Genomic DNA, 27,893 nt, shown 5'->3' with positions numbered 1-27,893 from the left:
TGAACAAGAGGGGCGTGGTTTAGAACTCGGTGGCTCCGCTTCCGGGTTTGCTTGCGGTTGCCAGGGGAGGCCTGGGCCGCGGCATAGCAACGGAAAGCGGAGGGACGCTGTGTGCAGCCAGACACCGATGCCGACCTGCCCGGGCTGCGGTAAGTCGATGTGTGCCGGACTTTATAACGGTGGCTGGACGCACAGTGTGCACGTTGTGCTGAGGGCAGGAACAGACCTGGAAAGAACAAAAGTAAACGACATCACATAGAGAGGAATGGATCCAGCGGGAGAGTGCGGGAAGTCTGAGCAGGAAAGGACTGAGGGCGCAGGGAGGGCAGACTGGGAGCAGCACGGGCAGCAGGCAGCGGAACATTGCCTTTGTTTGGGGAACTGCTCATCCATAGCACTGATACCGGACCTCAGGGGTCTCCACTGGGCTGGGGGCTGTGTGCCCGGCGGTACCGGACCTCAGGGGTCTCCACTGGGCTGGGGGCTGTGTGCCCGGCGGTACCGGACCTCAGGGGTCTCCACTGGGCTGGGGGCTGTGTGCCCGGCGGTACCAGACCTCCGGGGTCTCCACTGGGCGGGGGGCTGTGTGCCCGGCGGTACCGCACTTCAGGGGTCTCCACTGGGCTGGGGGCTGTGTGCCCGGCGGTACCGCACTTCAGGGGTCTCCACTGGGCTGGGGGCTGTGTGCCCGGCGTTACCGGACCTCAGGGGTCTCCACTGGGCTGGGGGCTGTGTGCCTGGTGGTACCGCACTTCAGGGGTCTCCACTGGGCTGGGGGCTGTGTGCCCAGCGGTACTCTCCATTGGGCTGGGGTCTGGTATACAACTCATGGCGAGTATCAGTCTGGTGAGGGCGCCTCACGTCTGTGTGTCCAAAAGCAAAATGAGTTTCCCTTTAAATGAGTTCAATAGACTATCGACAGCCATATTTCTCCCGCCATCTATAAGCCTGTAGACCGGGGGGCAGACATGGCTGCCCACCCCGGAGCCACCTTATTGATCTACCATCCAAAGACAAAACCTGTGCTGTCCGAGTCCTGGGAATGATCCAATATTCATCCATATGAGGCCAGACAAATCGGGGAGGGTCCGACACCTGACACTCCAGGCAATCAGCTAGTGAGTGCTAAGTGTCGGACCCCACTGATCGGATACTGATCTATCCTGATGGTGGCTCATCGGTATATATGCCCCTTTATGGTATCCACATGCCCCCAGCACCTCCCTTGGCTGACGGCTATCTTTCCCGACCGTCCCCTACCCATCTACACCTGGCTGCACGGACTATGCACGTGTTCTGGCAGGAGAGGAAAGGTCCTTGAATTTCAATGGTCGCTGTCAAAGGTGTCTGGCAGCTACTTATGTCCCCTGAGAACAAGAGGATTGCAAATTGAAACTAGCAGTGCCCAATCCGTTCCCTCGATGTCATCTGTCAGGTAAGGGTGCGTTTACACTGGCCGATAATGGTGAACGAGCGCTCCTAGGAAGGCTCGTTACTGCTCATCGGGAAGTGTGCACTGGCTGCCAATCAGCTGAGGGACGAGCAAGACACTTGTCTGCCATCTGAAATGATTACTCTTCCTTAAAGGGACTCTTTCAACACAGAATAACTGTTCAAACCAAGCACAGAGTGACGATCTCTATGAAGACACCTTCCCACCTGCTTGTTTTCAATCAATCTCCAGCCTGCTCTCTTTGATTGACAGTTCTGGCTTCATAGAGCCAGAGAACGGCGGATGTACATGAAGACAATCAGGTGGGAAGGTGTTTGTAAAGGGACACTGTCAGCTCAGAATGACTGTTCAAACTCAGTACAGGCGCTCGGTGCTTCATGGCGGCCGATCATTTCTATAACTCTTCCCACCTGATTGTCTTCATCTATATCCGCCCTTCTCTTCTCTATCAAGCCATTTCTGTCAATCAAAGAAGAGTGAAAACAAGCAGGTGGGAAGGTGGATATGAATGTTTTTCCACACCATGATGAATGGAGCAGCGGGACTTGGTTTGAACAGTCATTCTGTGCTGACAATGTCCCTTTAAGGGGAATGTGTCATCAGATAATGACCTATTGTTTAAATCAGGTTTTTGTGTTAAACATATTTTTTTTTAAATGTTGGCAATGCATTTTTTTTTTCATATAATCTTTATAAAAAAAAATAATGTAGTAATCTTGCAATTTTCATACTGTCCGCTGGGGCTTTTTAGACCCATACTACCTGTCTTTTTAGGAAGAGTTTTCATCAGGCTCCTTATCCTCACAGGCAGAATTACAATGACCGCTGATAATACAGAATTCCCAATCGCAATAGGCGATGTCACTGCTGATCTTATTCCTCCCCAACATAATGACCTTTGCACCTGCTCATTAGATGCTTTAATATAAAAGATATGCTCTGAGTCTGTGCATTGCACATGTGTTATTTCCTGAAACGCGGCGTTAGGAGTCTTAAAAAAGCCTCTGTGGCCAGTGAGTTAATAGCAAGATTACTCATTTCTATTTGTTAATAACAATTGCAATATGGAAACAGAATATTGCCAATATTTAAAAAACAAACAAACCTAAAGTAATACAAAGACCTAATGTACGCAGCAGGTAATTTACTGATGATAGCTTCCCTTTAAATGTTATCATTCACGGCAGCATATTTTCCTGTGTAGCCACCAGGACGCGTGCTGCTGAGAACTATGACAGTCTGTGCGAAATGCGATCAGCTTGCCGAAACAGCCTAGTAAACGACTACCGGTCAGTAAACGTAGCCGTACCGTTTACATTGCAAGTTATGGAGTGAGACCTTCGTGCACTTAGCATACTTGACTAGTTCATCAAAATCATTAGATTGGGGCACCTGCAATGTGTATGGGTATGCTACTTTAAATTAGCTGTAGTATTTAGGAGCATAAATTGTAAGTATTCTAATTACTATACCTTTTACATGTGATTGTGCGGTGCCTGCATTTTACATGTGACCACGGTATTTGCTTTAGACAATCGGCATATGGGACGCCCTTTTCAGCCATAGAAAAGAATCTCACCAGTGAGCAGCTCCCAGTCGCATCCGTCAATTCTTAAACCCTTAGGCCGGAGTCACACTAGTGTATGACATCCGATGCGATATGCTAATGACACTCGGCTCCTGCTCTGCTGTTAGCGGGAGCCAAGTATCTGTGCGCTGTGCTCTGATCCTCTCGCATGAGAGAATTGCAGCACAGTTGCGGAGGAGATGGAGAAATTAATTTCTCCATCTCCTCCATTACCAGCATCCGCGGGAATCACACTGCACTCAGGTGACATCCGAGTGCAGTGCGATGTTTCACACGCACCAATAGACTTCTATGGGTTCGTGTGATCCGATTCTCGCAGCCATTCGCAGCATGCTGCAGTTGTTTTTGCATACCGAATCGGCATGAGAAAATAATCACAGATGTGCACTGCCCCATAGAATAACATTGGGCGGAGTGCAATGTGATTTTTATTTTTTTTAATCTGATTACACTCCTCTCATTTATTCGCTCGTGAGCGAGCCCTTAGAAAAGTATACAGAGCTGCTGAGGAGATAATCAATAGGGAAAATAATGATTGCAAAATCAAGGACAACATCTGCAAGGAGTTTGTACTTTCTCCCCTTATTTGTGTGGGTTTCCCTCCGGTTCCTCTCACACTTCAAAGACATACTGATAGGGAATTCAGATTGTGAGCCCCAATGGGGACAGTGATGATAATGTCTGTAAAGTGCTATATAATCCAATCAAATGGAACAGTAGCAGGACCCCCTAAATTAGGAAGTGACTAAGATCAATGACAAGTGAAGTAGGGTTGTGCAAAGGGGAGACAGCCCCTATAACGCATTGCGACTAGAGATGGGTGGACACCTGAATGTACGGGTTCGACCGAACAGTTACAAAAAGTTTGGGTACCAGAACAGTACCCGAACCTGGACCACATTCACTTGAATGGGGGGCCCGAACATCCAGTGTTTGCCATACTGTCAGGTGCATGACAGCACGGCAAACACCACTTCTGATCAGCGGTCAGACAGCTGAGGTTCCCACGCTCAAAAGACAGCTTGAGCGCGCAGCTGTGATTGGAGGTATAAAGTTTACCTCTGGTCACTGATGTCAGCTGATGGGACTACCCCTCACATCAGCCGAACCTGCTGCCGTTAATAACAGTGAGAGCAGGAGCGGATGATAGGAGTATTCATCAGCCGGCTCCTGCTCTGTAAATAAATAATTACAAAAAAAAAACCCCGATGTGGGTTCCTCGGTATTTTTGATAACCTGCGCAGCAAAATTCACAGCTGGGGCTGCAACCCTCAGCTGTCAGCTTTAGCAAAGCTAGTTATCAAGAATAGAGTGGTCCCCATGCCGTATTTTTTAATTATTTAAATACATTTTTTTAAAAGGCGTCAGGTCCCCCCATTTTGACAACCAGCCAAGCTAAAGCCGACAGCTGGGTGCTGGTATTCTCAGGCTCTTAAGGGGCCATGGATATTGCCCCCCATCGGCCTTAAAATAGGAGCCCACAGTCTCCCAGAAAAGGCTCATCTATTAGATGTGCCAATTCTGGTGCGTTGCCTTGCTTTTCTCACTTGCCCTGCAGCGGTGACAAGTCGGGTTCACATTTGTGGGGTTGATATTACCTTTGTATTGTCTGGTGACATCAAGCCCACGCATTACTAATGGAGAGGGGTCTATAAAACACCTATCCATTACTAATCCTATAGTTACATGGTAAATAAAGACACAGCCAGAATAAAGTCTTTTATTCGAAATAAAACAAAACACACTTTTACTTAATCATTTAAAAATAACAAACACCATTATACTCACCTAACGCCTAATTCCACCGAAGCCCTTGTCTCCTGTAAGAAAACAAAAATAAAAAAAAACGATATCCCTCAACTCTCCGTCGTTTTGTCCCACGCAATAATCCATGTCTGGGGGATAAATAGTTTTCAACCTGGACGGTGCCAAGATGCGACAGTCGAGGCAGGAAAACCACTAGTGAATGAGCTGCTGCGAGCGCAGCCTCAGTGCCCGGCAGTCATCAAGCTTGCCTCTGGTCACTGAAGCTGCGTTCCCAGCCGAGCTGAACTGTGGTGACCTCAGTGGGATCCCCGCGAACATGGTGAGAATAAAGTCAGGGGAATCCACGCAGTTTTTTTTTTTTTTATTTATTTACAGCACAGGAGCCGACTGATGAATACTCCCATCAGCCGCTCCTGCTGTCACTGTTATTAGAGGCAGCAGGCGTTGGCTGTTGGGAGCTGTACCCCATCAGCTGACACCAGTGACCGGAGGTAAACTTCATACTTCTGATCACAGCTGAGTTCTCACGCAGTTATTTGACAGTGTGGGAACAGCGTCTTTCTGGCCGGGGATGATTTCACCGCCAATCAGAAGCAGAATTTGCTTGGTGTTTGGGCAGCTGAACCCGAACACTAAATGGACGTCCTGGTGAAGTCAGTTCAGGGTCCATGCCCGCACAGTAGGTGTTTGGTACGGACGCTGAACTTTACCTTCAGGTTCACCCTTCTCTAATGGCAACTCTTTAGTTTCCCTGAGTTCATGCTTTATCTTACAAGGTGAAAATAAACCCCTTTTAGGGCTTGTGGATGCATTGCTGTGGAAAAATAAAGCAGCGGTTTACAATACCAGCAAAGTGTATGAGACTTCTGAAATCTCATGCGCTATCTGCTTAATTTTTCCTTGAAGACTTCAACCTTGAATGGAAAAATAATCCAACAAAATGAACATATTTTACGCATTTTTTTTCTAACCAACAATGGTTTTGCAGCTGAAAAATCTGTGGATGCTAAACATGTGCGCATACCCTTTGGCTGTGTGCCCACCATGAGTTTGTGACGATGTGTATTTTCGCTGCGTGTTACAGCTCCAGCAAAGTGGAAAGGATTGATAGAAATCTCCTGCCCTCTGTGCTTTTTTTTTCCTCTGTGTAAACTCGCCTGCGGTGCGTGTTTCAAATCCACAACGTGTCACTTTCTCAGGTTCATACGCTGAGTTTTATATCCAGCTTTTTTCCCCCAGACTTGTATTAGATGTGGAAAATCCACAGGTAAAAATCGTACATGTATTTTTAATGTGTTTCTGTGTTGGGAACGCATAAAAAACGGATGTAATCTGCAAATAAGTATATCAAAGTTTTGTCAAAGCCAAATACCAGGAAGCATCAAAAGATGCTGAGATTGGACCGGCCGCGGCTCTGCCGGAGCGTGACAGCTTTGTGTATTTATCAGGCTGACGGGATGGGAGACCTGCGGGCAGTCCGTGCATCAGCTGGCCATGCTTGGACCAATTTGCACGGAAGTCTGAATGGGCCCAGATTTCTCAGCATATTAATAAGGGTGGGCCGAAAGGGTTATTTGTCCCGACACAATGGGGATGTTGCATTTCAGAGCTGGTTGACACAACAGTGGACATGGCAGGTTACTATTACTCTTCATTGAGCACCTGAACACTGGAGGTCTGATAATACATGGACGGGGAGTCTCCATACTAGAAGGCCACAAAACCATACAAGACAGGACTGGTCTCCTCTGTGTATTTCTGTATCTGCAGTGTGGCCAGAAGAAGGGGGGAAAAAAACTATTTTTTTTTTTTAAATATTTGTATTAAATAGAAGTTCCAAAATAGTTAGTATATATTTTGTATGCCTGAATTAACCGTAATAAACTTAATGTGTTATTGGTAACAGAAAGTCAGTGGTGAAGATGTCCTTTATACTATATTAAAGGGTTATTTCTATCTCAGACCTGTGTGACACATCCACAGGAGGTACTATAACTGTCTAGTGCACATGTACTCCTGGGATCTGCACCATTGTCTCACTAGATAACATGCTGCATTCAGGCCAAGGACAGATTTGTTTACAGAACATGACACTGATCATTCCCTACTATAGAAATAACACAAGGAGATGATCATGCTTTGTTTCGTTTGTCCATGCCTTTGTATTCTCTCTCCACCTGAATGCTTAGGTGCATGTGGCCACCTCCTCAGACAGGAGAAGGAAGGGAAAGGAGCTGGGCATTCTCAACATTGGTGCCAGGGTTTTCTTTATTATTGAATTTATTTTATGCAAATAGCTTCTTCAAAAAGGAAGAAAACCTGAACTCTAGCGCCACCTATTGGATGTAGCAAACCTAAAAATAAATATCAACCCTTTTATCGAGCCTTGCCACATGAAATAGGATAAAAAGTCGAACCCTAAACTACATTTTCAGACACATGTTTCGGGGTATTTGCTCCTCCTCAGTACAAAGCAGGAGACCTGATGTGGCCTTTTAAAAGGCCTCTGACTGGGGGTTTAACCCCTAACTGACATTGGACATACTAATATGCTCCGGCGGTGAGCCCACTTCAAAGCTGGGACATGTCGGCTGACATGTGCCCGCAATAGCCGCAGGTGGAATCGTGATCCACCCGCTGCTATTAACTAGTTAAATGCCGCTGTCAAACTCTGACAGCGGCATTTAACAAGCGCTTCCGGCCATCCGTCCAGAAAGCGCACACCGGTGACCTGCGTCACGTTATCGCGGGTCACCGGTGTGTCGGCATGACAACCAGAGGTCTTCTTGAGCCCTCTATGGTTGTTGATGCCGGACTGCTGTGAGCGCCACCCTGTGGTCGGCACTCATAGCAAGTCTGCAATTCAGCTACATAGAGGCGATCTGAGCATCGCCTCTATGTAGCAGAGCCAATCAAGTTATGGCAACTTCTAGTCTTCCATGGAGGCTATTGAAGCATGCCAAAAGTAAAAAAAAAAAAATGTTTTTAAAAATATGAAAAAAAAAAAAATATATATAAAAGTTTAAATCACCCCCCCTTTCGCACCATTCAAAATAAAACAATAAAAATAAAATCAAACATAGACACATTTGGTATCGCTGCTTTCAGAATCGCCCAAAATATCAATTTAAAAAAAAGGATTAACCTGATTGCTAAACGGCGTAGCGAGAAAAAATCAAAATGGCAGAATTAAGGTTTTTTTGGTCGTTGCGACATTGCATTAAAATGCAATAACGGGCGATCAAAAGATCATATCTGCACAAAAATGGTATCATTAAAAACATCAGTACGGCCCGCAAAAATGGAGACGCTACGGGTATTGGAAAATGGCGCAATTTTTATTTATTTAATTTTTTTAGCAAATTTTGGAATTTGTTTTCACCACTTAGATAAAAAAGGACCTAGACATGTTTGGTGTCTATGAACTCGTAATGACCTGGAGAATCATAATATCAGGTCAGTTTTAGCATTTATTGAACTTAGCAAAAAAAGTCAAACGAAAAACTAGTATGGGATTGCACTTTTTTGCAATTTCACCGCACTTGGAATTTTTTTCCCATTTTCTGTTACACGACATGGTAAAACCAATGGTGTTGTACAAAAGTACAACTCGTCCTGCAGAAAATAAGCCCTCACTTGGCCATTTTAACGGAAAAATAAAAAAGATATGGCTCTGGAAAGAAGGGCAACGAAAACGCAAAACTGAAAAGGGCTCCGGTCATGAAGGGGTTAAGGAGTAACGTTTATCCTTATAGAGTGTGCTAAGCCAGGGTAAGGAGACCATGCAATGCTCCTCTGGCAATTTAAATATGCAAATAGCCTCATCAGAGAGGAAGAGGACTTGAACTCTAGCTCCACTTATTGGATGTAGCAATCCTTAAAGTATCAACCCTTTTATCGAGCCTTGCCACATGAAATAGGATGAAAAAGTCAAACATTAAATTTTATTTTCAGACATATGTTTCTGGATTTTTGCTCCTCCTCAGTACAAAGCAGGAGATCTGGTGTGGCTATTTGAAAGGCCTCTGACTGGGGATTTAAGGAAGAATGTTTTCTCCTTATCGTGTATGCCAAGGCAGCTTAAGGAGGCCATACAATGCTCCTCTGGCAATTTAAATATGCAAATAACCTCATCAGAGAGGAAGGCGACCTCTTGGATGTAGCAATCTTATACTCTCCACAAGGACTTACATTTCCCCTTAGATCCCCATTCAGAAGCCTCTCACCTAGCCAAATCAGAAAAAAAAATCTCAGAAGAGCATTGCCTGGCCTAGAAGTCTCCCTACACAGACTTGACACTCTCCACTAGGAGAAACGTTCCCCCCTTAGGCTACTTTCACACTAGCGTCGGTACGGGGCCGTCGCGCTGCGTCGGCCCGACGTACCGACGCATACTGTGCAAAAAATGCCCGACGTGGGCAGAGGAAGCAGTCTTAGGACGCTTCCGCTGCCCCATTGCAAGGTCCGGGGAGGAGGGGGCGGAGTTTCGGCCGCGCATGCGTGGTCGAAAATGGCGGTCTCGACGCACAAAAAAAGTTAGATGTAACTTTTTTTGTGGCGGTGTTCCGCCAAAGCACAACGCAACCGTCGCACGACGGTTGCGACGTGTGGCACTGCGTCGCTAATAAGTCTATGGAGAAAAAACGCATCCTGCGGGCAACTTTGCGCAACGACGCATTTGCGACGTGATGTGCCCGGCGCTAGTGTGAAAGTAGCCTTAGACACTTTTTTATTTATTTGACTTGCTTATATTAATTTTCACTTAACAGACGTCATCACTTATCATATACAGGTCCTTCTCAAAAAATTAGCATATAGTGTTAAATTTCATTATTTACCATAATGTAATGATTACAATTAAACTTTCATATATTATAGATTCATTATCCACCAACTGAAATTTGTCAGGTCTTTTATTGTTTTAATACTGATGATTTTGGCCTACAACTCCTGATAACCCAAAAAAACCTGTCTCAATAAATTAGCATATCAAGAAAAGGTTCTCTAAACGACCTATTACCCTAATCTTCTGAATCAACTAATTAACTTTAAACACATGCAAAAGATACCTGAGGCTTTTAAAAACTCTCTGCCTGGTTCATTACTCAAAACCCCCATCATGGGTAAGACTAGCGACCTGACAGATGTCAAGAAGGCCATCATTGACACCCTCAAGCAAGAGGGTAAGACCCAGAAAGAAATTTCTCAACAAATAGGCTGTTCCCAGAGTGCTGTATCAAGGCACCTCAATGGTAAGTCTGTTGGAAGGAAACAATGTGGCAGAAAACGCTGTACAACGAGAAGAGGTGACCGGACCCTGAGGAAGATTGTGGAGAAGGACCGATTCCAGACCTTGGGGAACCTGAGGAAGCAGTGGACTGAGTCTGGTGTGGAAACATCCAGAGCCACCGTGCACAGGCGTGTGCAGGAAATGGGCTACAGGTGCCGCATTCCCCAGGTAAAGCCACTTTTGAACCATAAACAGTGGCAGAAGCGCCTGACCTGGGCTACAGAGAAGCAGCACTGGACTGTTGCTAAGTGGTCCCAAGTACTTTTTTCTGATGAAAGCAAATTTTGCATGTCATTCGGAAATCAAGGTGCCAGAGTCTGGAGGAAGACTGGGGAGAAGGAAATGCCAAAATGCCTGAAGTCCAGTGTCAAGTACCCACAGTCAGTGATGGTGTGGGGTGGCATGTCAGCTGCTGGTGTTGGTCCACTGTGTTTCATCAAGGGCAGGGTCAATGCAGCTAGCTATCAGGAGATTTTGGAGCACTTCATGCTTCCATCGGCTGAAATGCTTTATGGAGATGAAGATTTCATTTTTCAGCACGACCTGGCACCTGCTCACAGTGCCAAAACCACTGGTAAATGGTTTACTGACCATGGTATTACTGTGCTCAATTGGCCTGCCAACTCTCCTGACCTGAACCCCATAGAGAATCTGTGGGATATTGTGAAGAGAAAGTTGAGAGACGCAAGACCCAACACTCTGGATGAGCTTAAGGCCGCTATTGAAGCATCCTGGGCCTCCATAACATCTCAGCAGTGTCACAGGCTGATTGCCTCCATGCCACGCCGCATTGAAGCAGTCATTTCTGCCAAAGGATTCCCGACCAAGTATTGAGTGCATAACTGAACATTATTATTTGATGTTTTTTTTGTTTGTTATTAAAAAACACTTTTATTTGATTGGACGGGTGAAATATGCCAATTTATTGAGACAGGTTTTTTGGGTTATCAGGAGGTGTAGGCCAAAATCATCAGTATTAAAACAATAAAAGACCTGACAAATTTCAGTTGGTGGATAATGAATCTATAATATATGAAAGTTTAATTGTAATCATTACATTATGGTAAATAATGAAATTTAACACTATATGCTAATTTTTTGAGAAGGACCTGTAGTTGTGGAATTTGCTGTGCCTATGCAATCAATATCTGAGACTGAGACTAGAATACCCCTTTAGATGTAAATTAAAAATCAATTATGTGTTCCAAAATGATCCCTTAAAAATCTACAATTTGTCCCACAAATATCAATTCTTAGCATCTGGGTTCACGCCACTCACATATTCTGATAGGTCTTCATGACTTGTCAGTAGGTGAAATGAATAGTAACTTTATCCAGGAAATGTATCTTTCAAAGAAAAAAAATATATATACTGTATCGACTGGTCATATGATAATGATGGATGTTAATCTGAGATAGGTGGGGGTCCAACACCTGTCCTGGTTAGGCAGAGGAGAACGCCTGTGCTGGAGCGCGATGCAGGGGGCACTGTGTGGATGACGTAGGAGGGTGGCATCACCAGAAGAGAGGAGCCACCTGACCAAGACCGCGAGGCCCATCGGACCAGACCACCCCATAGGTGAGTATTATAAAAGGTCTTTTTCTTGTCTTGTAGGCTGGATTGGGGGCAGATATACAGCATATTACACTGCCGTATAACAGGGCTGAAAGGTACTGGCCTTACCTCATATAGGACAAACCTGGTGATAGGATCCCTTTAAAACCTTATCTTTTGTCAGCCGACCAAAATGTGAACAAGGGCAGAGCAGGACAGAGGCCAAGACTGTTCAGCACACAGACCCATAGACCTTTATTCATCCATACACAACAGTTTTAAAACTGATCCAGGTCTTCAATCACTATCTCGTGTTCTATTAAAGTTCTTTTACATTTAACCGATACATCATTAAAAGTTACCGAAAAGCTCATTCACGTTATCCATTAAAACGGACACCTGTGATTGATGGTATTCAGTGGCATTAATCACCCATAGACTCTGTTAAATTCTTATTAATAGCCATACATATACATAGAAAGGAGTTCTGGTTTTTGCACAACACAAAAATGTTGAGACTTCTGGTGTTTTTATGCTAGTATGAAAGAATTCCACCAAAATGGGAGGAAGCAGGGTCGGTCTGGGCGAGGCTACATCCACCCATCAAATTTAGCAAAAGTGCTGTTTTGTTTTGTTTTTTACTTCAGAAATGTTTCTCGAGTCTCAGATTAGAGTATAATTTCTGGCAAGTCGCATGCCACTGAGATGTGCAGAATTTATTAAGTGGTGGCACCTCCATGGCACCTCTATTGAATTTGGCACATCCTAGTGTGTTGGGAGGGGGATTATACCTTTTAGTGGACTATGTGGGAGGCCATTATATTTGAAGGGCTATGTGGTGGCCATTATACTGTTTGTTGGGCTATTTGGGGGTGCATTATATTGTTTGGAGGGCTATGTTTGGGGCTATTATACTGTTTGGAGAGCTATGTGGGTACAGTACCATTATACTGTTTGGAGGGCTGTGTGGGGGCCATTATATTGTTTGTTGGGCTATTTGGGGTTGCATTATATTGTTTGGAGGGCTATGTTTGGGGCTATTATACTGTTTGGAGATCTATGTGGGTACAGTACCATTATACTGTTTGGAGGGCTATATGGGGGGGCATTATACATTTTAGTGGGCTATGCGGGAGGTCATTATTGCTTGGTGAGCTATGTGGTGGCCATTGTACATTTCTGTTTGGTGGGCTATTTGGGAGTGCATTATATTGTTTGGAGGGCTATTTGGGTACCATTATACTGTTTGGAGGACTATGTGGAGGCCATTATGCTGTTTGGAGAGCTATGTGGGGGCCATTATGCTTTTTGGAGAGCTATGTGGGGGCCATTATGCTGTTTGGAGAACTAAGTGGGGAGGGGCACTATACCTTTTAGTGTGCTCTGTGGTGGGCCATTATTGTGTTTGTAGGGCTATGTGATGGCCATTATACTGTTTGGAGGGCTATATGGGGGGGCACTTGCCATTATATTGTTTGGAGGGCTATTTATGGGGCATTATATTGTTTGCGGGTATGTGGGGACCATTATATTGTTTGGATGGCTATGTGGAGGCCATTATATTGTTTTGGAGGTAATGGCAATACCTCCAAATATATTGTTTTGGAGGTAATGGCAATATGGGTACCATTATGCTGTTTAGTGGGCTATGTGGGTATCACTATGCTATTTGGAGTGCTATGTAGGAGTCCATTATACTGTTTAGAGGGCTTTATGGGGGCTATCATTTTTGGAGGGATATATTGTGGGCCATTAACTGGAGGGCTGCTTATACTGTATGTGAGCTATTATATTGTTTGGGTGCCATCATACTATATGAAGGGTTGTGTGGGTGCTATAATACTGTGCGGAGAACTCTGGGGGCCATTACACTATAGGGAGCGCCATTATACAGTATGGAGGACTAGGCTATTTTACTATTTGGAGGGAATTATACTGTGTGTCGGCCATTATTCAGTTTGGAGGGATATGTGGGGTCCATCATACTTTGTGGAGGGATGTGGGAGCCATTATACTGTATGGCTGGCCACTATAGCTTATGGATGTTCATCATGCTGTGTGGGGGCCTTTATATTGTCTGTGTCATGAGTTTACCAGGGGAGCCAGAAGACCGCAGTGTCTGATTTCTCCCACTTCTGCACTGATTAGGAGCACTTCACCTTCTTATTAAACGAAATGTCTTTTTCCAATGCAGGGGTTAATCTGCACTGTTGAGAGCTCCTGGTGCGTTTAGGCTCTCAGCTTCACTGTTGACCTCTCCTATCTCCTATATAAACTAGGCCCTGGCTAGCACTCATTGTCAGAGTTAGCTTATGCTGCATGGCTGGAAGTTGGTGGTTATTGGAGAAGGTGGTTGGTGGGTTTATCTGTGATGCTAGGTTTTGAATGTGTGATAATTCCCTTTCTTTTCCTCTACTTTGGTTTAACCCCGTCCTTCACTACCCGGTGCATTCTTCTGTTTATATGTGTGTATATTTGTATTTTTGGTATTTTTTGTTACTCCTGTTCATATTACCTTGTTAGTTTGGTTGGTGTACTACGGTATACTATTACACCCCACTTCCCTGGGTGAGCAAAGGGTACATGCTGAGGGCGAATTCCGGAGCGAAGGCAAGGTTTGTGGCCCCGGCATCTTCACCATCGGAAGTAATCCGGGGAACAGGGCGAGCTAGGGCGCCCTTAGCATTAGGGACTGGGAAGGAGCCCCTGGTCCCGGGACACCCGACAATAGAGTCGTGACAGTCTGGATGTCTGTGAGGGCCATTATATTGTGTTGGGGTCATGGTGGGTATGTCATACTGTGTTGGGGGGTCACTGTGTGGGTATCATATTTTGCGGGTGGGGGTAATGTAGGATCATCATACCATGTGTGTGGAGGGTACTTTGAAGGAATTCACTGTCGGGGGTATCATACTGTGCTTGGAGGGCACTTTTGTTGTCATCATACTTTAATGGGGGCCATGAAAGGGATATTTTAGTGTGTGGAAACACTAAGGGGGATTCAATAGTGGCACGATTACTTTGAGGACAGAAAAGTTTGAAATATGCTCTTCTGCGAACCTGTCAAATATGTACAGTATATTTTTTTGGAGGGGGGACAAATTAGGACTTTAGTTAAGGGGCCCCATGATTTTTATGCATGCCTCTGCCATATGCTATCGTTTTCTGGAGCGTAGCTGTGTTACTTAGCAGCACCCGACAGTGCGCCGTACAATCAGAGTTAGCTTGTCCTCTTTAATGCTGACACCAGAAGTTAACAGACTTTAGCATGACTTCAGACAGACATTGGCAATACATGATGTGATTACGGAATGCTGAACAGTATGCCATGTAAGCTCTGCTATGAAACCCAGCTGGTCTTTATAGGAAAATATCAATTTCACAATACATTGCAATAGCATACTATAGTATTGTACTGCATGCTATTGCAGTGTATTGCATAGGCCAGGTAAGTAGTTCATATTTCCCAGGAGCAATATGAAAGGCTGACTGCTGTAGAGGGCTGAACAAAATTCTGCTTTATTACTATTGCTCATTATTGAGCAGTACCTTGACTAGCTGCTTCTGTTAATACATGTTATTATAAGGTTTATTCTAACATGTATTTCCACATACCTCCACAGCACCCCACACACAGTGTGATGCTCCTCACACACAATATGATGCCCCCACAGCTCCCCACGCACATAATTCCTCCACAGCTCTCCACACACCGTATGACGGCCCCACAGCTTTCCTCTTACAATATGACGGCCCCAAGTTCAACACGCGCAGTATGATTCAGCACACGCAGTATGATGGCCTGCACAGCTCCCAGCAGGCAGTATGATGGTCCAGCTCATCACAGCGTTGTATGATGGCCCCCAGCACAACACACACAGTATGATGGCCCCACAGCTCTCCACATGCAGTAGAATGGCGCTACCCTCAAGTGCTGACTGATAGTATTATTCCCCCACATTCCCCTACACAGAATAATTGCCCCAGCGCTTCTTCACGCTGTACACAGTGTGGCCTGAGTCTCCGCACAGTAGGTGTGATCTACTGATATCATCACACCTACTGTGCTGAGGCTCAGATGCACAGTGTTGAATAAGGGAGCCATATAAATCCTTAAAAATCTAAAAGTTAAAATCATCCCCCTTTCTCCCAAACATAAATAGCAAAATGTAAAAAATGATTTTTTTCTTATATGTTTGGCATTACTGCATGCATAATTGCCTGATCTAATACAATCTAAAAATATTTGCCTCATATGGTGAATGCTTAAATGGAAGGGGAAAAAAATCAAAACCCCTAAATTGGCTTTTTTTGGTTGCTGTAATTTCCTTAAAAAATGCAATAAAAAATGTCAAATAAAATGCAATAAAAAATATATATACTATAAATATAAAATATACATTAAATATAAAATATACATACTACAAAATATTTTCTTGATGCACACAACCTCATTATCAGAAGAATAAAAACATAATAAGCCTCAGAGAATTGACACAAGCCAAATAAAAAAAATAAAAATAAATATATATATATATATATATATATATATATATATATATATATATATATATATATATATATATATATATATATATATATATATCTGTAAAACATTTGATATTGCCGTAATCATACTGACCTACAGAATCGTGCCGCCAGGTAATTTTTAATGCAAATGAATGCCATAAAGGATAAACCCAAAAAATAATGACGGGATTGCATATTTTTAAACAATTCACCCCACTAGGATTTTTTTTTCCCTCCATTTATCACTACACTGTATTTTAAACTAAACGGTGTCATTCAAAACTGCAACTCGTTTCCCAAGGCAAAAAGTTATGGGAAGGAAAAAAGAAACAAAAAAAAAAATAATTAAAAATTGCCCAGTCATTAAGGGGTTAAATGATAAATGAAATGACACAACTTGCCCCACAAATAAATATGGCAATGTTGCCGGGATAAAACATTTTTATTTTTTTTATGAAAACCGAAAAGTTATTCCTCCACCACTAGGTGGCGCTTACTGTAATATGAAATAAAGAGGCAGAGCTGAATTGAAGGACAATAAAAAAAAGAACACCCTATGGTGTATCCACAGGATATGCTATAAATGTATGGTATATGCTTTCCCACCAACGGGAGCTGCATCCATCCCCTGAAACGCAGAGCTGAAAGCAGCACACAATGGGCCATGTTGTTAAAGGGACTGTGTCCTCGCAGAATGACTGTTCAAACCAAGTCCAGGCGCTCGGTGCTTGATGGCGCGGCCAATCATTTATATACACCTTGCCACCTGTTTGGTATCTGTCTCCACTCTTCTCTGGCCCTATGAAGCTATAGCTGTCAATCACAGAAGAGGAGGAGGGTGGAGATAGATGGAAGACAAGCAGGTGGGAAGGTGTATAAATGGCTGGTTGCGCCATGGAGCACCGAGTGGTAGGACTTAGTTTGAAACAGTTATTCTGTCCCCTTAAGATTGATGTTGATATGACATAAATATACGAGATGGGAATACCCTGCTGCCCTAACTAAAGTCACCAATGACCTACTAACTGCCAGGAACAAGCGACACTACTCTGTCCTCCTTCTCCTGGACCTGTCTTCTGCCTTTGACACTGTGGACCACTCCCTTCTGCTACAAATCCTCTCATCTCTTGGCATCACAGACTTGGCCCTTTCCTGGATCTCATCATATCTGACAGATCGGACATTCAGTGTCTCCCTCCGCCACACCACCTCCTCACCTCGCCCCTTGTCAGTCGGTGTTCCTCAAGGCTCTGTTCTAGGACCCCTACTCTTCTCCATCTACACCTTCGGTCTGGGACAGCTCATAGAATCCCACGGTATGCAGTACCATCTCTATGCTGATGACACGCAGATCTACCTATCCGGACCTGACCTCACCTCCTTACTTACCAAAATCCCGCACTGTCTGTCTGCTATTTCAGCCTTCTTTTCTGCTCGCTTTCTACAACTGAACATGGACAAAACAGAATTCATCATCTTTCCCCCATCTCACTCTACCCCTCCACCAGACCTATCCATCAATGTCAATGGCTGCTCACTTTCCCCAGTCCCACACGCCCGATGCCTTGGGGTGATCCTCGACTCTGCCCTCTCTTTCAAGCCACATATCCAAGCCCTTGCCTCCTCCTGCCGCCTCAAACTCAAAAACATTTCCCGGATCTGCGCATTCCTTGACCGTGACACCACAAAAACACTAGTGCATGCCCTTATCATCTCCCGCCTCGACTACTGCAACCTCCTACTCTCTGGACTCCCCTCCAGCACTCTGGCACCACTCCAATCCATCTTACACTCTGCTGCTCAACTAATCTACCTGTTTCCCCGCTATTCCCCAGCCTCTCCCCTATGCCAAGCCCTTCACTGGCTTCCTATTGCCCAGAGACTCCAGTTCAAAACCCTCACAATGACCTACAAAGCCATCCACAACCTATCTCCTCCATACATCTGTGACATGATCTCCCGGTACCTACCAACACGCAACCTCCGATCCTCTCAAGACCTCCTTCTCTACTCCCCTCTCATCTCTTCTTCCCACAACCGCATCCAAGACTTCTCCCGTGCTTCCCCCATACTCTGGAACTCTCTACCCCAGCACATCAGACTCTCGCCTACCATAGAAACTTTCAAAAAGAACCTGAAGACTCACCTCTTCCGACAAGCCTACAGCCTGCAGTGATCCTGAACCTACTGAACCGCCGCACAACCAGCTCTGCCCTCTCCTAGTGTATCATCACCCATCCCCTGCAGATTGTGAGCCCTCGCGGGCAGGGTCCTCCCTCCTTATGTACCCGTGTGCCTTGTTTTTTTTTTGCTCATGTCTAATGTATTTGTCTATATTTGCCCCGTATTTCACATGTACAGCGCCATGGAATAAATGGCGCTATAAAAATGAATAATAATAATAATACCCCTTTAAGATTTGAATGAGACCGCATGTCTCAGCTTTTTGCCCACCGCCACAAATTAAAAAAAAAAGATTGCTGCCCAAAATATCGGTCAGCATCTAATGTTACTTATTCTGCAAAAATGTACAGTCAGAAAGCACCATGTGTGATGGCGTCAGCGCACAGACGGCTTTGTTAAATGGCATGATATCCCTTTAAGGAGCTGTTTTGTAACATTTAAAGGGCTTCTTTCTTTGTGCCTTTCTCTCTTTGAACACAATCCTATCTGCTAGTTGCCCTGGTGATGCGGAGACGGGCTGTGCTCTTTAACGCTTAGACGGCTATTATTTGGAAGTAAAAATAAATGAATCCGCACACTGGTGCCACGAAAGTTCACCCATATAGAGCGCTTCTTACACTTGATACAGTTTGTCCTTTCTCTGAATGTGGCAGGGACTCTTTGCAATGTTTAATAGAAAGATCAAGGCATCAAATAATAAGAGCGGAGACGGGGAAACAGCAGATGAAAGACCACGTGTGATTTTGCTTGCGCTACATTCTGTGTTCTGTCTTTCTCTAGTGATTTGACGTCGCCCGCTTCTCCGGACTCCTTGCTATATGTTCTGTTTTGCACATCACTAATTGCTGTTACTTGACGAGAGAGAGTGTCATGGCAGATCCCGGAGAGGGCAAGAAGGATGAGGCGGACTACAAGAGGATGCACAGCTTCCCACTAATACGGGTAACAACACCTCTGCTCCAAGTTTGCACCAATGACAACAGCCCATTTTACTGCGTTATAGCCCTCAATCGGACCTCAATGATTTTTCACGCATGCAAAAAAAAAAAAAAATACAAGTTTAATAAGTGTTTTGGATCCTAGATCTTTATTGTTGAGTACGGTCTGCAAAAAAACACGTGTGAAAAGCCCCATAGACCATAATGGGTCCGTGTTCTATGTATAGAGCACGTATGTGAAAACAGACGCCTGAATGAGGCTTTAAAGGGTAACTCTGAATAAATGGCAGCTAGCACATAGAAACCGTAGCATGTTGGTAATAGATCTTCATTATTTTTTTTGTACTTTCTTCACTATCTTTTCATGTAGTTTTCAGTCTAGAGGTCAAGTTGGTGCTTTACCTGGCGTCAGGAATGATAAGGGTATGTGCACACGTAGATGCAACCTCTGTGGATTTTTCCGCACCTGTTTTGAAAAATCCGCAGGTAAAAAGCACTGCGTTTTACCTGCAGATTTACCGCGTTTTTTGTGCGGTTTCCACTTGCGGTTTTACACCTGCGGATTCCTATTATGGAGCAGGTGTAAACCGCTGCGGAATCCGTACAAAGAATGGACATGCTGCAGAATAAACAACGCTACGTTTCCGCGCGTTTTTTTCCGCAGCATGTGCACTGCGGATTTTGTTTTCCATTGGTTTACATTTTACTGTAAACTCATGGAGAGCAGCTGCGGATCCGCAGCAAAATCCGCAACGTGTGCACATAGCCTAAAGGTTATTACTGGGGCTTTTCAGTGGATAAAAAAATATATTAAAAGGAACTCCAAACACGTGAAAGAAATAGAAGTAATGCTCTCCGTCAGTGAGATTGCGTAAATCATCATCATTCTCGGCAGCACATTGTCCTGTATAAGCAAGATTTGCGCTGCCGAGGATGTCAACAGTTTATGCGCACAGGACGATCATATTAGCGATCGTTCTGTATGCATGAAAGTGATGGCAGCCTGTCCAGCCTATTAAACAACCGCCCATCAGCTTACATGTAGATCAGCGGCTGTGATTGGCCAGTGGAAGTGCACCCTTAGTTTAGACACCATACTGTATTTTACAGTGGCTGGTTAAAGTTTTTTTTGACAGCGCTGTCTGTCATATCAGAAGTCCAGATGGCGATGACTTTACGGCCCCATACTCCCGCAGAGATGCATGCATAATCAGCAGCAGGGCTGTGGAGTCGGTAAGCCAAACCTCCGACTCCTCAATTTCCATGACACCGACTTCACCAAAATGGACTCCGACTCTACAGCCCTGACCAGCAGGTATCATGACATGTCCTGTTCATTAGAATAAGAAACATGCACAAAAATTGTTGCCCATTCACTCATCTCTGCAGGCGGGTGGGGTCACAATTTCATTTGCAGCGCTCCCTTCTGATGCAGATGTGAGCGCCGTACTTTGTGTCAAATAATTGTGTTCACGTTTGACACATCGTGGTACATTAGGCTACATTCTTTTCTGGAAAAACCACATCCCTTTCCAAGAAGGCCTGAAAGTCGTGTCTTTTCTTGCTTTTTTTTTTTTTGCCGCTAATTACGATAACATTCTGGTGCATTTAGCTTGATAAAGCAACCCGATTGCGTGCGTGTCTATGTACAGATACACTACATGGCCAAAAGCATTTGGACACCTAGAAATACCATTCATATGTGCTTGTTGAAAATTTAAAAAAAAAACTAAAAGAAGCTTGCATCATGCCTCTTTCAGTGGCAGCCAGGGGTTTGCTCAAGGCCTCCATGGCTGCCATGTTGGTGCTCCAGTGAGGCCCAAGCACAGGCTTCCTAGCAGACGGTGATATTAGCTATCTGCTGCAATGTATAGGACAAGAAATCGTGAGAGATGATTGCAGGGTCAAGTCCCGTAAATGGAATAAAAAATAACCCATAAAAATCACATCTTTATTTGTAATGGGAAAGGTGGTAGCCTTTCTCTTCCATTACAAATAAAGATATCATTATTTCTTTATTTTTTTCACCACTAAGAGTAAAAAAAAACAAATTGGTTATCATGAGAAATGATGTCGCCAGGTACTTTTTACTGTACAATGAACACCATAAAAATAAAGGTAGAATTCATCACGCTTGACTATAATTTTTTTCCCCCATTTTCCAGTACTAAAACTACATCTCATCCTGCAAAAAAGAAGCCATCGTATGACTCATTATTAGTAATGAGGCCAAACCCACTATTTACACGGGTGTCCGCAGAATTCTGCTCTATAGTGTGTAGTTGGCATTCGCCATGGTATAAGTGGTCACTAACCGCATTGTCTTCTCCCCCCAGCACACGGACATGCCAGAAGAGATGAGGGTAGAAACCATGGAACTCTGTGTTACAGCCTGTGAAAAGTTTGCCAGTAATAATGAGGTAACATTAGCGTTCATTTCCAGAATACAATACTCTTCCTATTACTGCAGTAATTTGTACAAAGTGTTAAAGGGAAATCTGTCACCAGATTTTTGCCACCCAGTATAATGTAGAGAAAGAGGCCCATATCCCAGTGATGTGTCACTTACTGGGCTGTTTGATGTGGTTTTGATAAAACCACAGTATTCTCAGCCGGAGATTATCGCTAGGGGACTTGTAAACCTGCTGCCAGGTAGTCCTCAATATTCATGAGTACTGTGTAAACCTGCCCCTACCGATGATAGGCATCTTTCTGCCTATGCACAGTGTACATAGTGTCAATCAGTGGTGTGGTCCGGTATATAGAGTACTATTCCTGGACATTACAATGCAATCACCATGATCGCCGCGGTGGACTCGGCTCAATAGATTCTCCTCGAGCATAAGCAGACATTCAGAGGGTCGTTATAATGTTCAGGAATCCTACTCTATATACCGGAAATGAAAACTGAATGTTTGTAAATGAAGAAAGTTCGAGTGTGTCTTGCTATTTTCTGTATAGCATGGGATTACACAGGACTCAGCAGAGAACTGGTAAATCTGCAGAACATAAAGCGATGATTTTATCAAAACTGCAGCAAGCAGCCCAGTAAATGACACACTACTGAAATCAGTGTCTCTGCCCCTACATCATGCTGCTTACAGATGGGGAGTAGAAAGACGAAACAGCAAAATATTAAAATAATTATAATTTTATTAACAAGATAATTAAAAACATATAAAAAGCTGTATGAACCACACCAAAACAGAGCGCGCATAACCGGACTCCTGAAAAGTCAATGTATATATACCGGATCAGGTATGTACAGAAAATTAATATCTTGAAAGAAACATATTTCTGAACTAATGAATACAATTAGCTGTGTTGCCAATCATATATGACACTTAATTATATGTGCAAATGGTTGCTACATAAAGTGCCAGTAAATAAATATCTACACGAGATGTGCAAAAAATTGCTACATAAAGTGCTGGTGATAAATACTACTTATATATATACAAAATTAATACCTAATCAATGTAACACAAGTGTACTAGTGCAATTGGTATGTCTATATAAAGTGTTAAAAATTGGGGATGCTGGATATTCTATAAAAGTATACCATGATGAAATTGAGAGTCTAGCATAGAGTGCTATGTGCATAATGCATCTCGCATAAGGTGCTGAGTATTAAGTATAAAGACTTGGTATACACGTGTGTCACTGCACGATAGCCACACTATGATTTTTGATCTAAAGTGCAGAGTGCTCAGTGCTAATATCTGGTACACAAATGTGGCAAAGTTATATCAACAGAGATCCAGCTCATTGCATGAAGTTGCCACATTTGTGTACCAGATATTAGCACTGAGCACTCTGCACTTTAGATCAAAAATCATAGTGTGGCTATCGTGCAGTGACACACGTGTATACCAAGTCTTTATACTTAATACTCAGCACCTTATGCGAGATGCATTATGCACATAGCACTCTATGCTAGACTCTCAATTTCATCATGGTATACTTTTATAGAATATCCAGCATCCCCAATTTTTAACACTTTATATAGACATACCAATTGCACTAGTACACTTGTGTTACATTGATTAGGTATTAATTTTGTATATATATAAGTAGTATTTATCACCAGCACTTTATGTAGCAATTTTTTGCACATCTCGTGTAGATATTTATTTACTGGCACTTTATGTAGCAACCATTTGCACATATAATTAAGTGTCATATATGATTGGCAACACAGCTAATTGTATTCATTAGTTCAGAAATATGTTTCTTTCAAGATATTAATTTTCTGTACATACCTGATCCGGTATATATACATTGACTTTTCAGGAGTCCGGTTATGCGCGCTCTGTTTTGGTGTGGTTCATACAGCTTTTTATATGTTTTTAATTATCTTGTTAATAAAATTATAATTATTTTAATATTTTGCTGTTTCGTCTTTCTACTCCGCATTTAGGTAGTAGTGTGTATTTATTACAGTTTTTTGACGTGTTGCAAAGAAATTTTCTTCCAAGACTGTGTTTAATATATGCTTACAGATGGGGTAGCAAAAACCTGGTAACAGATTCCTCTTAAAGGGGTTGTCCAGCCTCATGGTGGGAATCTGCAGTCAGTCTATGTGACTGCAGACTTGTGAATCCTCACATTGTACACCATGATCATGTAGTCACGTGCTGCGGCCTCTCTATGCAAGTTAATTGAGCGAGGCCGGACACAGTCTAGTTAAAATATGTCAAGCATGCAGGCCGCCGGCACCAGAGAATCCCCACAGCACGATTCACAAGTCTGCAGTCGCAGAGAGTGACTGCAGACTTGTGGCCTAAGGCCAGAAAACCCCTTTACGCTATTTTTTTGTGTTAGCACTGTTGCTTTGCAGCGCTGGGGTCCTGGGTGTAAATCCCAGTAAGGACATCATTGGCAAGGAGTTTGTATGTTCTCCCCATGTTTGTGTGGTTTCCTCCCACACTCCAATGATATACTGATAGGGAATGTAGATGTGAGCCCCAACGGGGACAGTGATAATGATGTCTGTAAAGCACTGCGGCATATGATGGCGCTATATAAGCAAAGTATAAGTAGTAAACTGATAACTGTATTTGTCACTGCCTTGTATATGCAAGTGCACTAAGGGTCCGTTTATAAGGATCAACCGGCAGCACTGAACGACCGCCAATCAGTAACCCTTTACCCGTCATTGGCAGTTTTATAGCCTTTACAGCAAACCAATGTAAATGATTGTTACCAAACGATGTTGTTATATATTGATGGCCTACCCTTAAGGTCCCGTAACTCTACAAAAAGTCATGGACCGCACATCCAAAAGCCATACATTGATTTACTGCCGCAAGGCAAACATTTACGAAACTTAACATGGTTCTTGGTTTAATATTCTGATCCGACTGTATGAAGCCCACTTATAGAGAACCTCCTGTTCAGTTCCGTAAATTTTTACCTAGCGGCATAAAATTAACATTATTTTTAAATAGTAGTAATAATTTTTATTTCTGCAGCACTTTACATTTCAGAGGGGACATGTACTGACAATAAAGACATTACAGAATAACACAACAGATACCAAAAGGAGTGAGGGCCCTGCTCCCAAGCTATGAGGCCCATGAGAATCTGTTCTGGAGCTGCGCTCCATGTTTTCTTCTTTACGGTTATGGTGTCTTGCATACTGTCCACTCCTTGTTTTGCTTATACCAGCATTCCTCCCATTTGACCCAGATTAATTATCAGGAGAGTATATGACACATCACTGGAATCGGGGGGCTGTGCCCCTACTCATGCTGCTCTCAGATGGGGTATAAAAAATTTGGTGACAGATTCCGTTTAAATATGAAGGCAGCCACAGATTGGTGATATGTGCTCTTTATATGCAGGAGGCTGCGATCTCTGAGTAGTTGGATCAGGCGCAATGCTGCGGCTCCAAAAATGTTACTGCAGTTTTCAGCTATATTATCAGAATTGCTGACAAAATTGTTCACTTATTGTTCATTTTAGTCTGTTTAATTTAATTTTTTTTTTTTTCATTTTGTTAATGAATAGTGATGAGCGAATATACTCGTTACACGAGATTACTCGAGCACGCTCGGGGGTCCTCCGAGTATTTTTTAGTGCGCGGAGATTTAGTTTTTATCACCGCAGCTCAATGATTTACATTTGTTAGCCAGCATAAGTACATGTGGGGGTTGTCTGGTTGCTAGGGAATCCTCACATGTAATCAAGCTGGCTATCAGATGTAAATCATTCAGCTGCGGCAAGAAAAACTAAATCTCCGGGCACTTTAAAAAACTCGGAGGACCCCCGAGCGTGCTCGAGAAATCTCGAATAACGAGTATATTCGCTCATCACTATTAATGAAGCAAAAACAGCAGCACATTAGCCATGCGTTGACCACTTTGAGACCCCCCAACCTCAGAAAACTCATTTGTAACCATCACTGAACTATGCAAAGACATCCACATGTAAAAAAGATTGCTATTCACTGACAGGTAGCGGAAATCTTTAAGATGAGTAATTAACAGGATTGTCCATTACTAGGATAACCCCTTCTCGTTCCTGATGTTTAGCCCATTAAAAGAAAAACACTGTATACTCCCCTCCGGTGCTGGTGTAGTTCCAACAGTGTCAGCACTCACATTACCGGGGCTCTTGTGCAGTTGTTGTCACTTGAGCCCTGCGCCCAATCAATGTCTGTGTCATGCCCCCCACTCACTTTGGCTATATTGATCATCAACAGGAAATCAGAGGTGCGGTTGCTTTCTGACTTCCTCTTGATGGTTGATTTGTCCTCTGATTGGACGCAGGGTTCACGTGACACCACTGGAATGGTTCCGGCATCGAAAGCGAGTATTGCTGTTTTTTATTTTAGCAGGGCTAAACATGAGGAATGAGAAGCCTTGCAGTGGACAACCCCTTTAAAGAAAAATATACAATTCCTTTAAATGGACATTCGCTAAGGCTTGTGATATTCTGAATTGGTTAATCTTTATTTTTTCAGAGTGCAGCAAAGATGATAAAAGAGACAATGGACAAGAAGTTTGGATCCTCGTGGCACGTAGTAATCGGGGAAGGCTTTGGTTTTGAGATCACTCATGAAGTCAAGAACCTTCTCTACATGTTTTTTGGGGGCAGCTTGGCTATTTGTGTGTGGAAGTGCTCCTGAGGGACCTTGTTCAGGTTGCCCCCTCCTTCCACGTCTTACCTTCTACTCAGGATGTGCTGCTACAAGGCCTTGCTCAGGAAAGAGTCTCCAGCCGGGCTCTCTGTTTATCTTTTGGGGTGTCTGGGAGTCACCTCTTGACCCATTGGGAATCAGAAGGGTTTGCAATAGATTTGCAGGCACCTACAGCTTGGATTGTTTTTACCTATACAAGAAGGGGTATAGATCGGCTCTTGCAATACGTTCCTCATTAGACGCTTTTCAGCAATCATTGACACCAAATGAAGACTAGGAACAGCTGTCAAACACCTTTTCCGAACCCCTGACCCTCAGAGGCTTTTGTAACCAGTAATAATGTATGCACAGGGTTTTACCGTCCAACTGGCACCGCAGCTCTGGTTTCCCAAATATATTTTATGGTCGCTCTCATTCCTCATTTTCTGGTTCCTTACAAGAACATTTCTCTTTCATTATCTATTTCCTCGACACTCTGCCCCCTTGTAATTCTCAATATCGCACATTCTGTCATGTATGAGTCACTTCTATCCTCTCCTCTTAACGAGCCGTCTTTTCCAGCCTCCCTCTGAGAATTCTTTCAACATAAATACAACGTTTCATCACATCTCGTATTTTGTTATGAATTTTTAAACGGCACATATAAAGTAGACCCGTCATCCATACATTTCTAGAGTACCAGCACCTATAGGAGGAAAGCGTCGGATCTCGGAATAGGATAATATTTGATGGCGGTCAGTTTATTTGCATTTCAGGTGTAATAGATGTGACAAACGTCGCGGTTTCAGAATTGTGTACCAGTTCCAGTAAGTATTGTCTAGGCTAGCTATTGATTTTGCAGGTAGGTGTGCAGAAATATCTTGGTTGATCCGCTGGGTTACTCTATCCGTCCTAGTTGCATTCACCTGAGTGGCATGTATACACATAAATAGATAGATATATATTTGTGCAATATATTTTCTTTTGACTTTTTTCTTTTTTTTTTTTATCAGCATATGATCATTTATGAATTTCCATCTCTCGTTTCTATCTCTCACTCCCCCTCACCTCCCGTTGTCCACTTGACGTAGACACGCATCATAGACGATCCACAAGCCATAAATAATAGATCAGGTCATTAGGATACCACAGAGAAGCCTGACAGCTACCAGTCCTTAATTCCTCTTGTTGAATGGAAGAAACGTGAAGCCCATGTTTCTCGGAAGGATTTTATACTCTGTTGGAACTTCAAGTATGCTGTTTTTTATGTTACCTCTGGTTCTAAAACTGTTTACTCTACTTGTCATTAATAAACTTCCTTGGATTTTTTACAGAAGATTTTACTTGTGCAAGCATATGTATTCATTCAAGCCCAAGGTCATGGTCTCATGTATAGGTTTTGTTTGTAGGATTTCCAAAATCATTTTTTTTAGAAAATTGAATTTTTAAAAGTTAATTCAAACTA

At 43.4% G+C, this 27,893-nt stretch overlaps 1 protein-coding gene across 1 annotated transcript; it reads left to right on the top strand.

The window, feature by feature from the left end:
* Positions 1–27,766, top strand: DNAL4 (dynein axonemal light chain 4). Its single transcript, XM_077278137.1, has 4 exons — positions 1–149; positions 19,148–19,309; positions 21,642–21,725; positions 26,273–27,766. Exons 2-4 carry the CDS (start codon positions 19,238–19,240, stop codon positions 26,435–26,437), a joined length of 321 nt encoding a protein of 106 aa, XP_077134252.1. The 5' UTR covers positions 1–149; positions 19,148–19,237; the 3' UTR covers positions 26,438–27,766.
* Positions 27,767–27,893: the final 127 nt, after the last annotated feature.

This window comes from Ranitomeya variabilis, chromosome 8 (genome assembly GCF_051348905.1).
Source record: "Ranitomeya variabilis isolate aRanVar5 chromosome 8, aRanVar5.hap1, whole genome shotgun sequence".
Lineage (NCBI taxonomy): Eukaryota > Metazoa > Chordata > Amphibia > Anura > Dendrobatidae > Ranitomeya > Ranitomeya variabilis.
The sequence above is the reverse complement of the archived record's forward strand: the minus strand, read 5'-3'. Positions and strand labels throughout refer to the sequence as shown.

Coding starts and splice junctions, on each gene's coding strand:
- DNAL4 (XM_077278137.1), top strand. CDS start 19,238: ATGGCAGATCCCGGAGAGGGCAAGAAGGATGAGGCGGACTACAAGAGG. Junction 19,310..21,641: donor ACAGCTTCCCACTAATACGG/GTAACAACACCT, acceptor TTCTCCCCCCAG/CACACGGACATGCCAGAAGA. Junction 21,726..26,272: donor AGTTTGCCAGTAATAATGAG/GTAACATTAGCG, acceptor TTATTTTTTCAG/AGTGCAGCAAAGATGATAAA.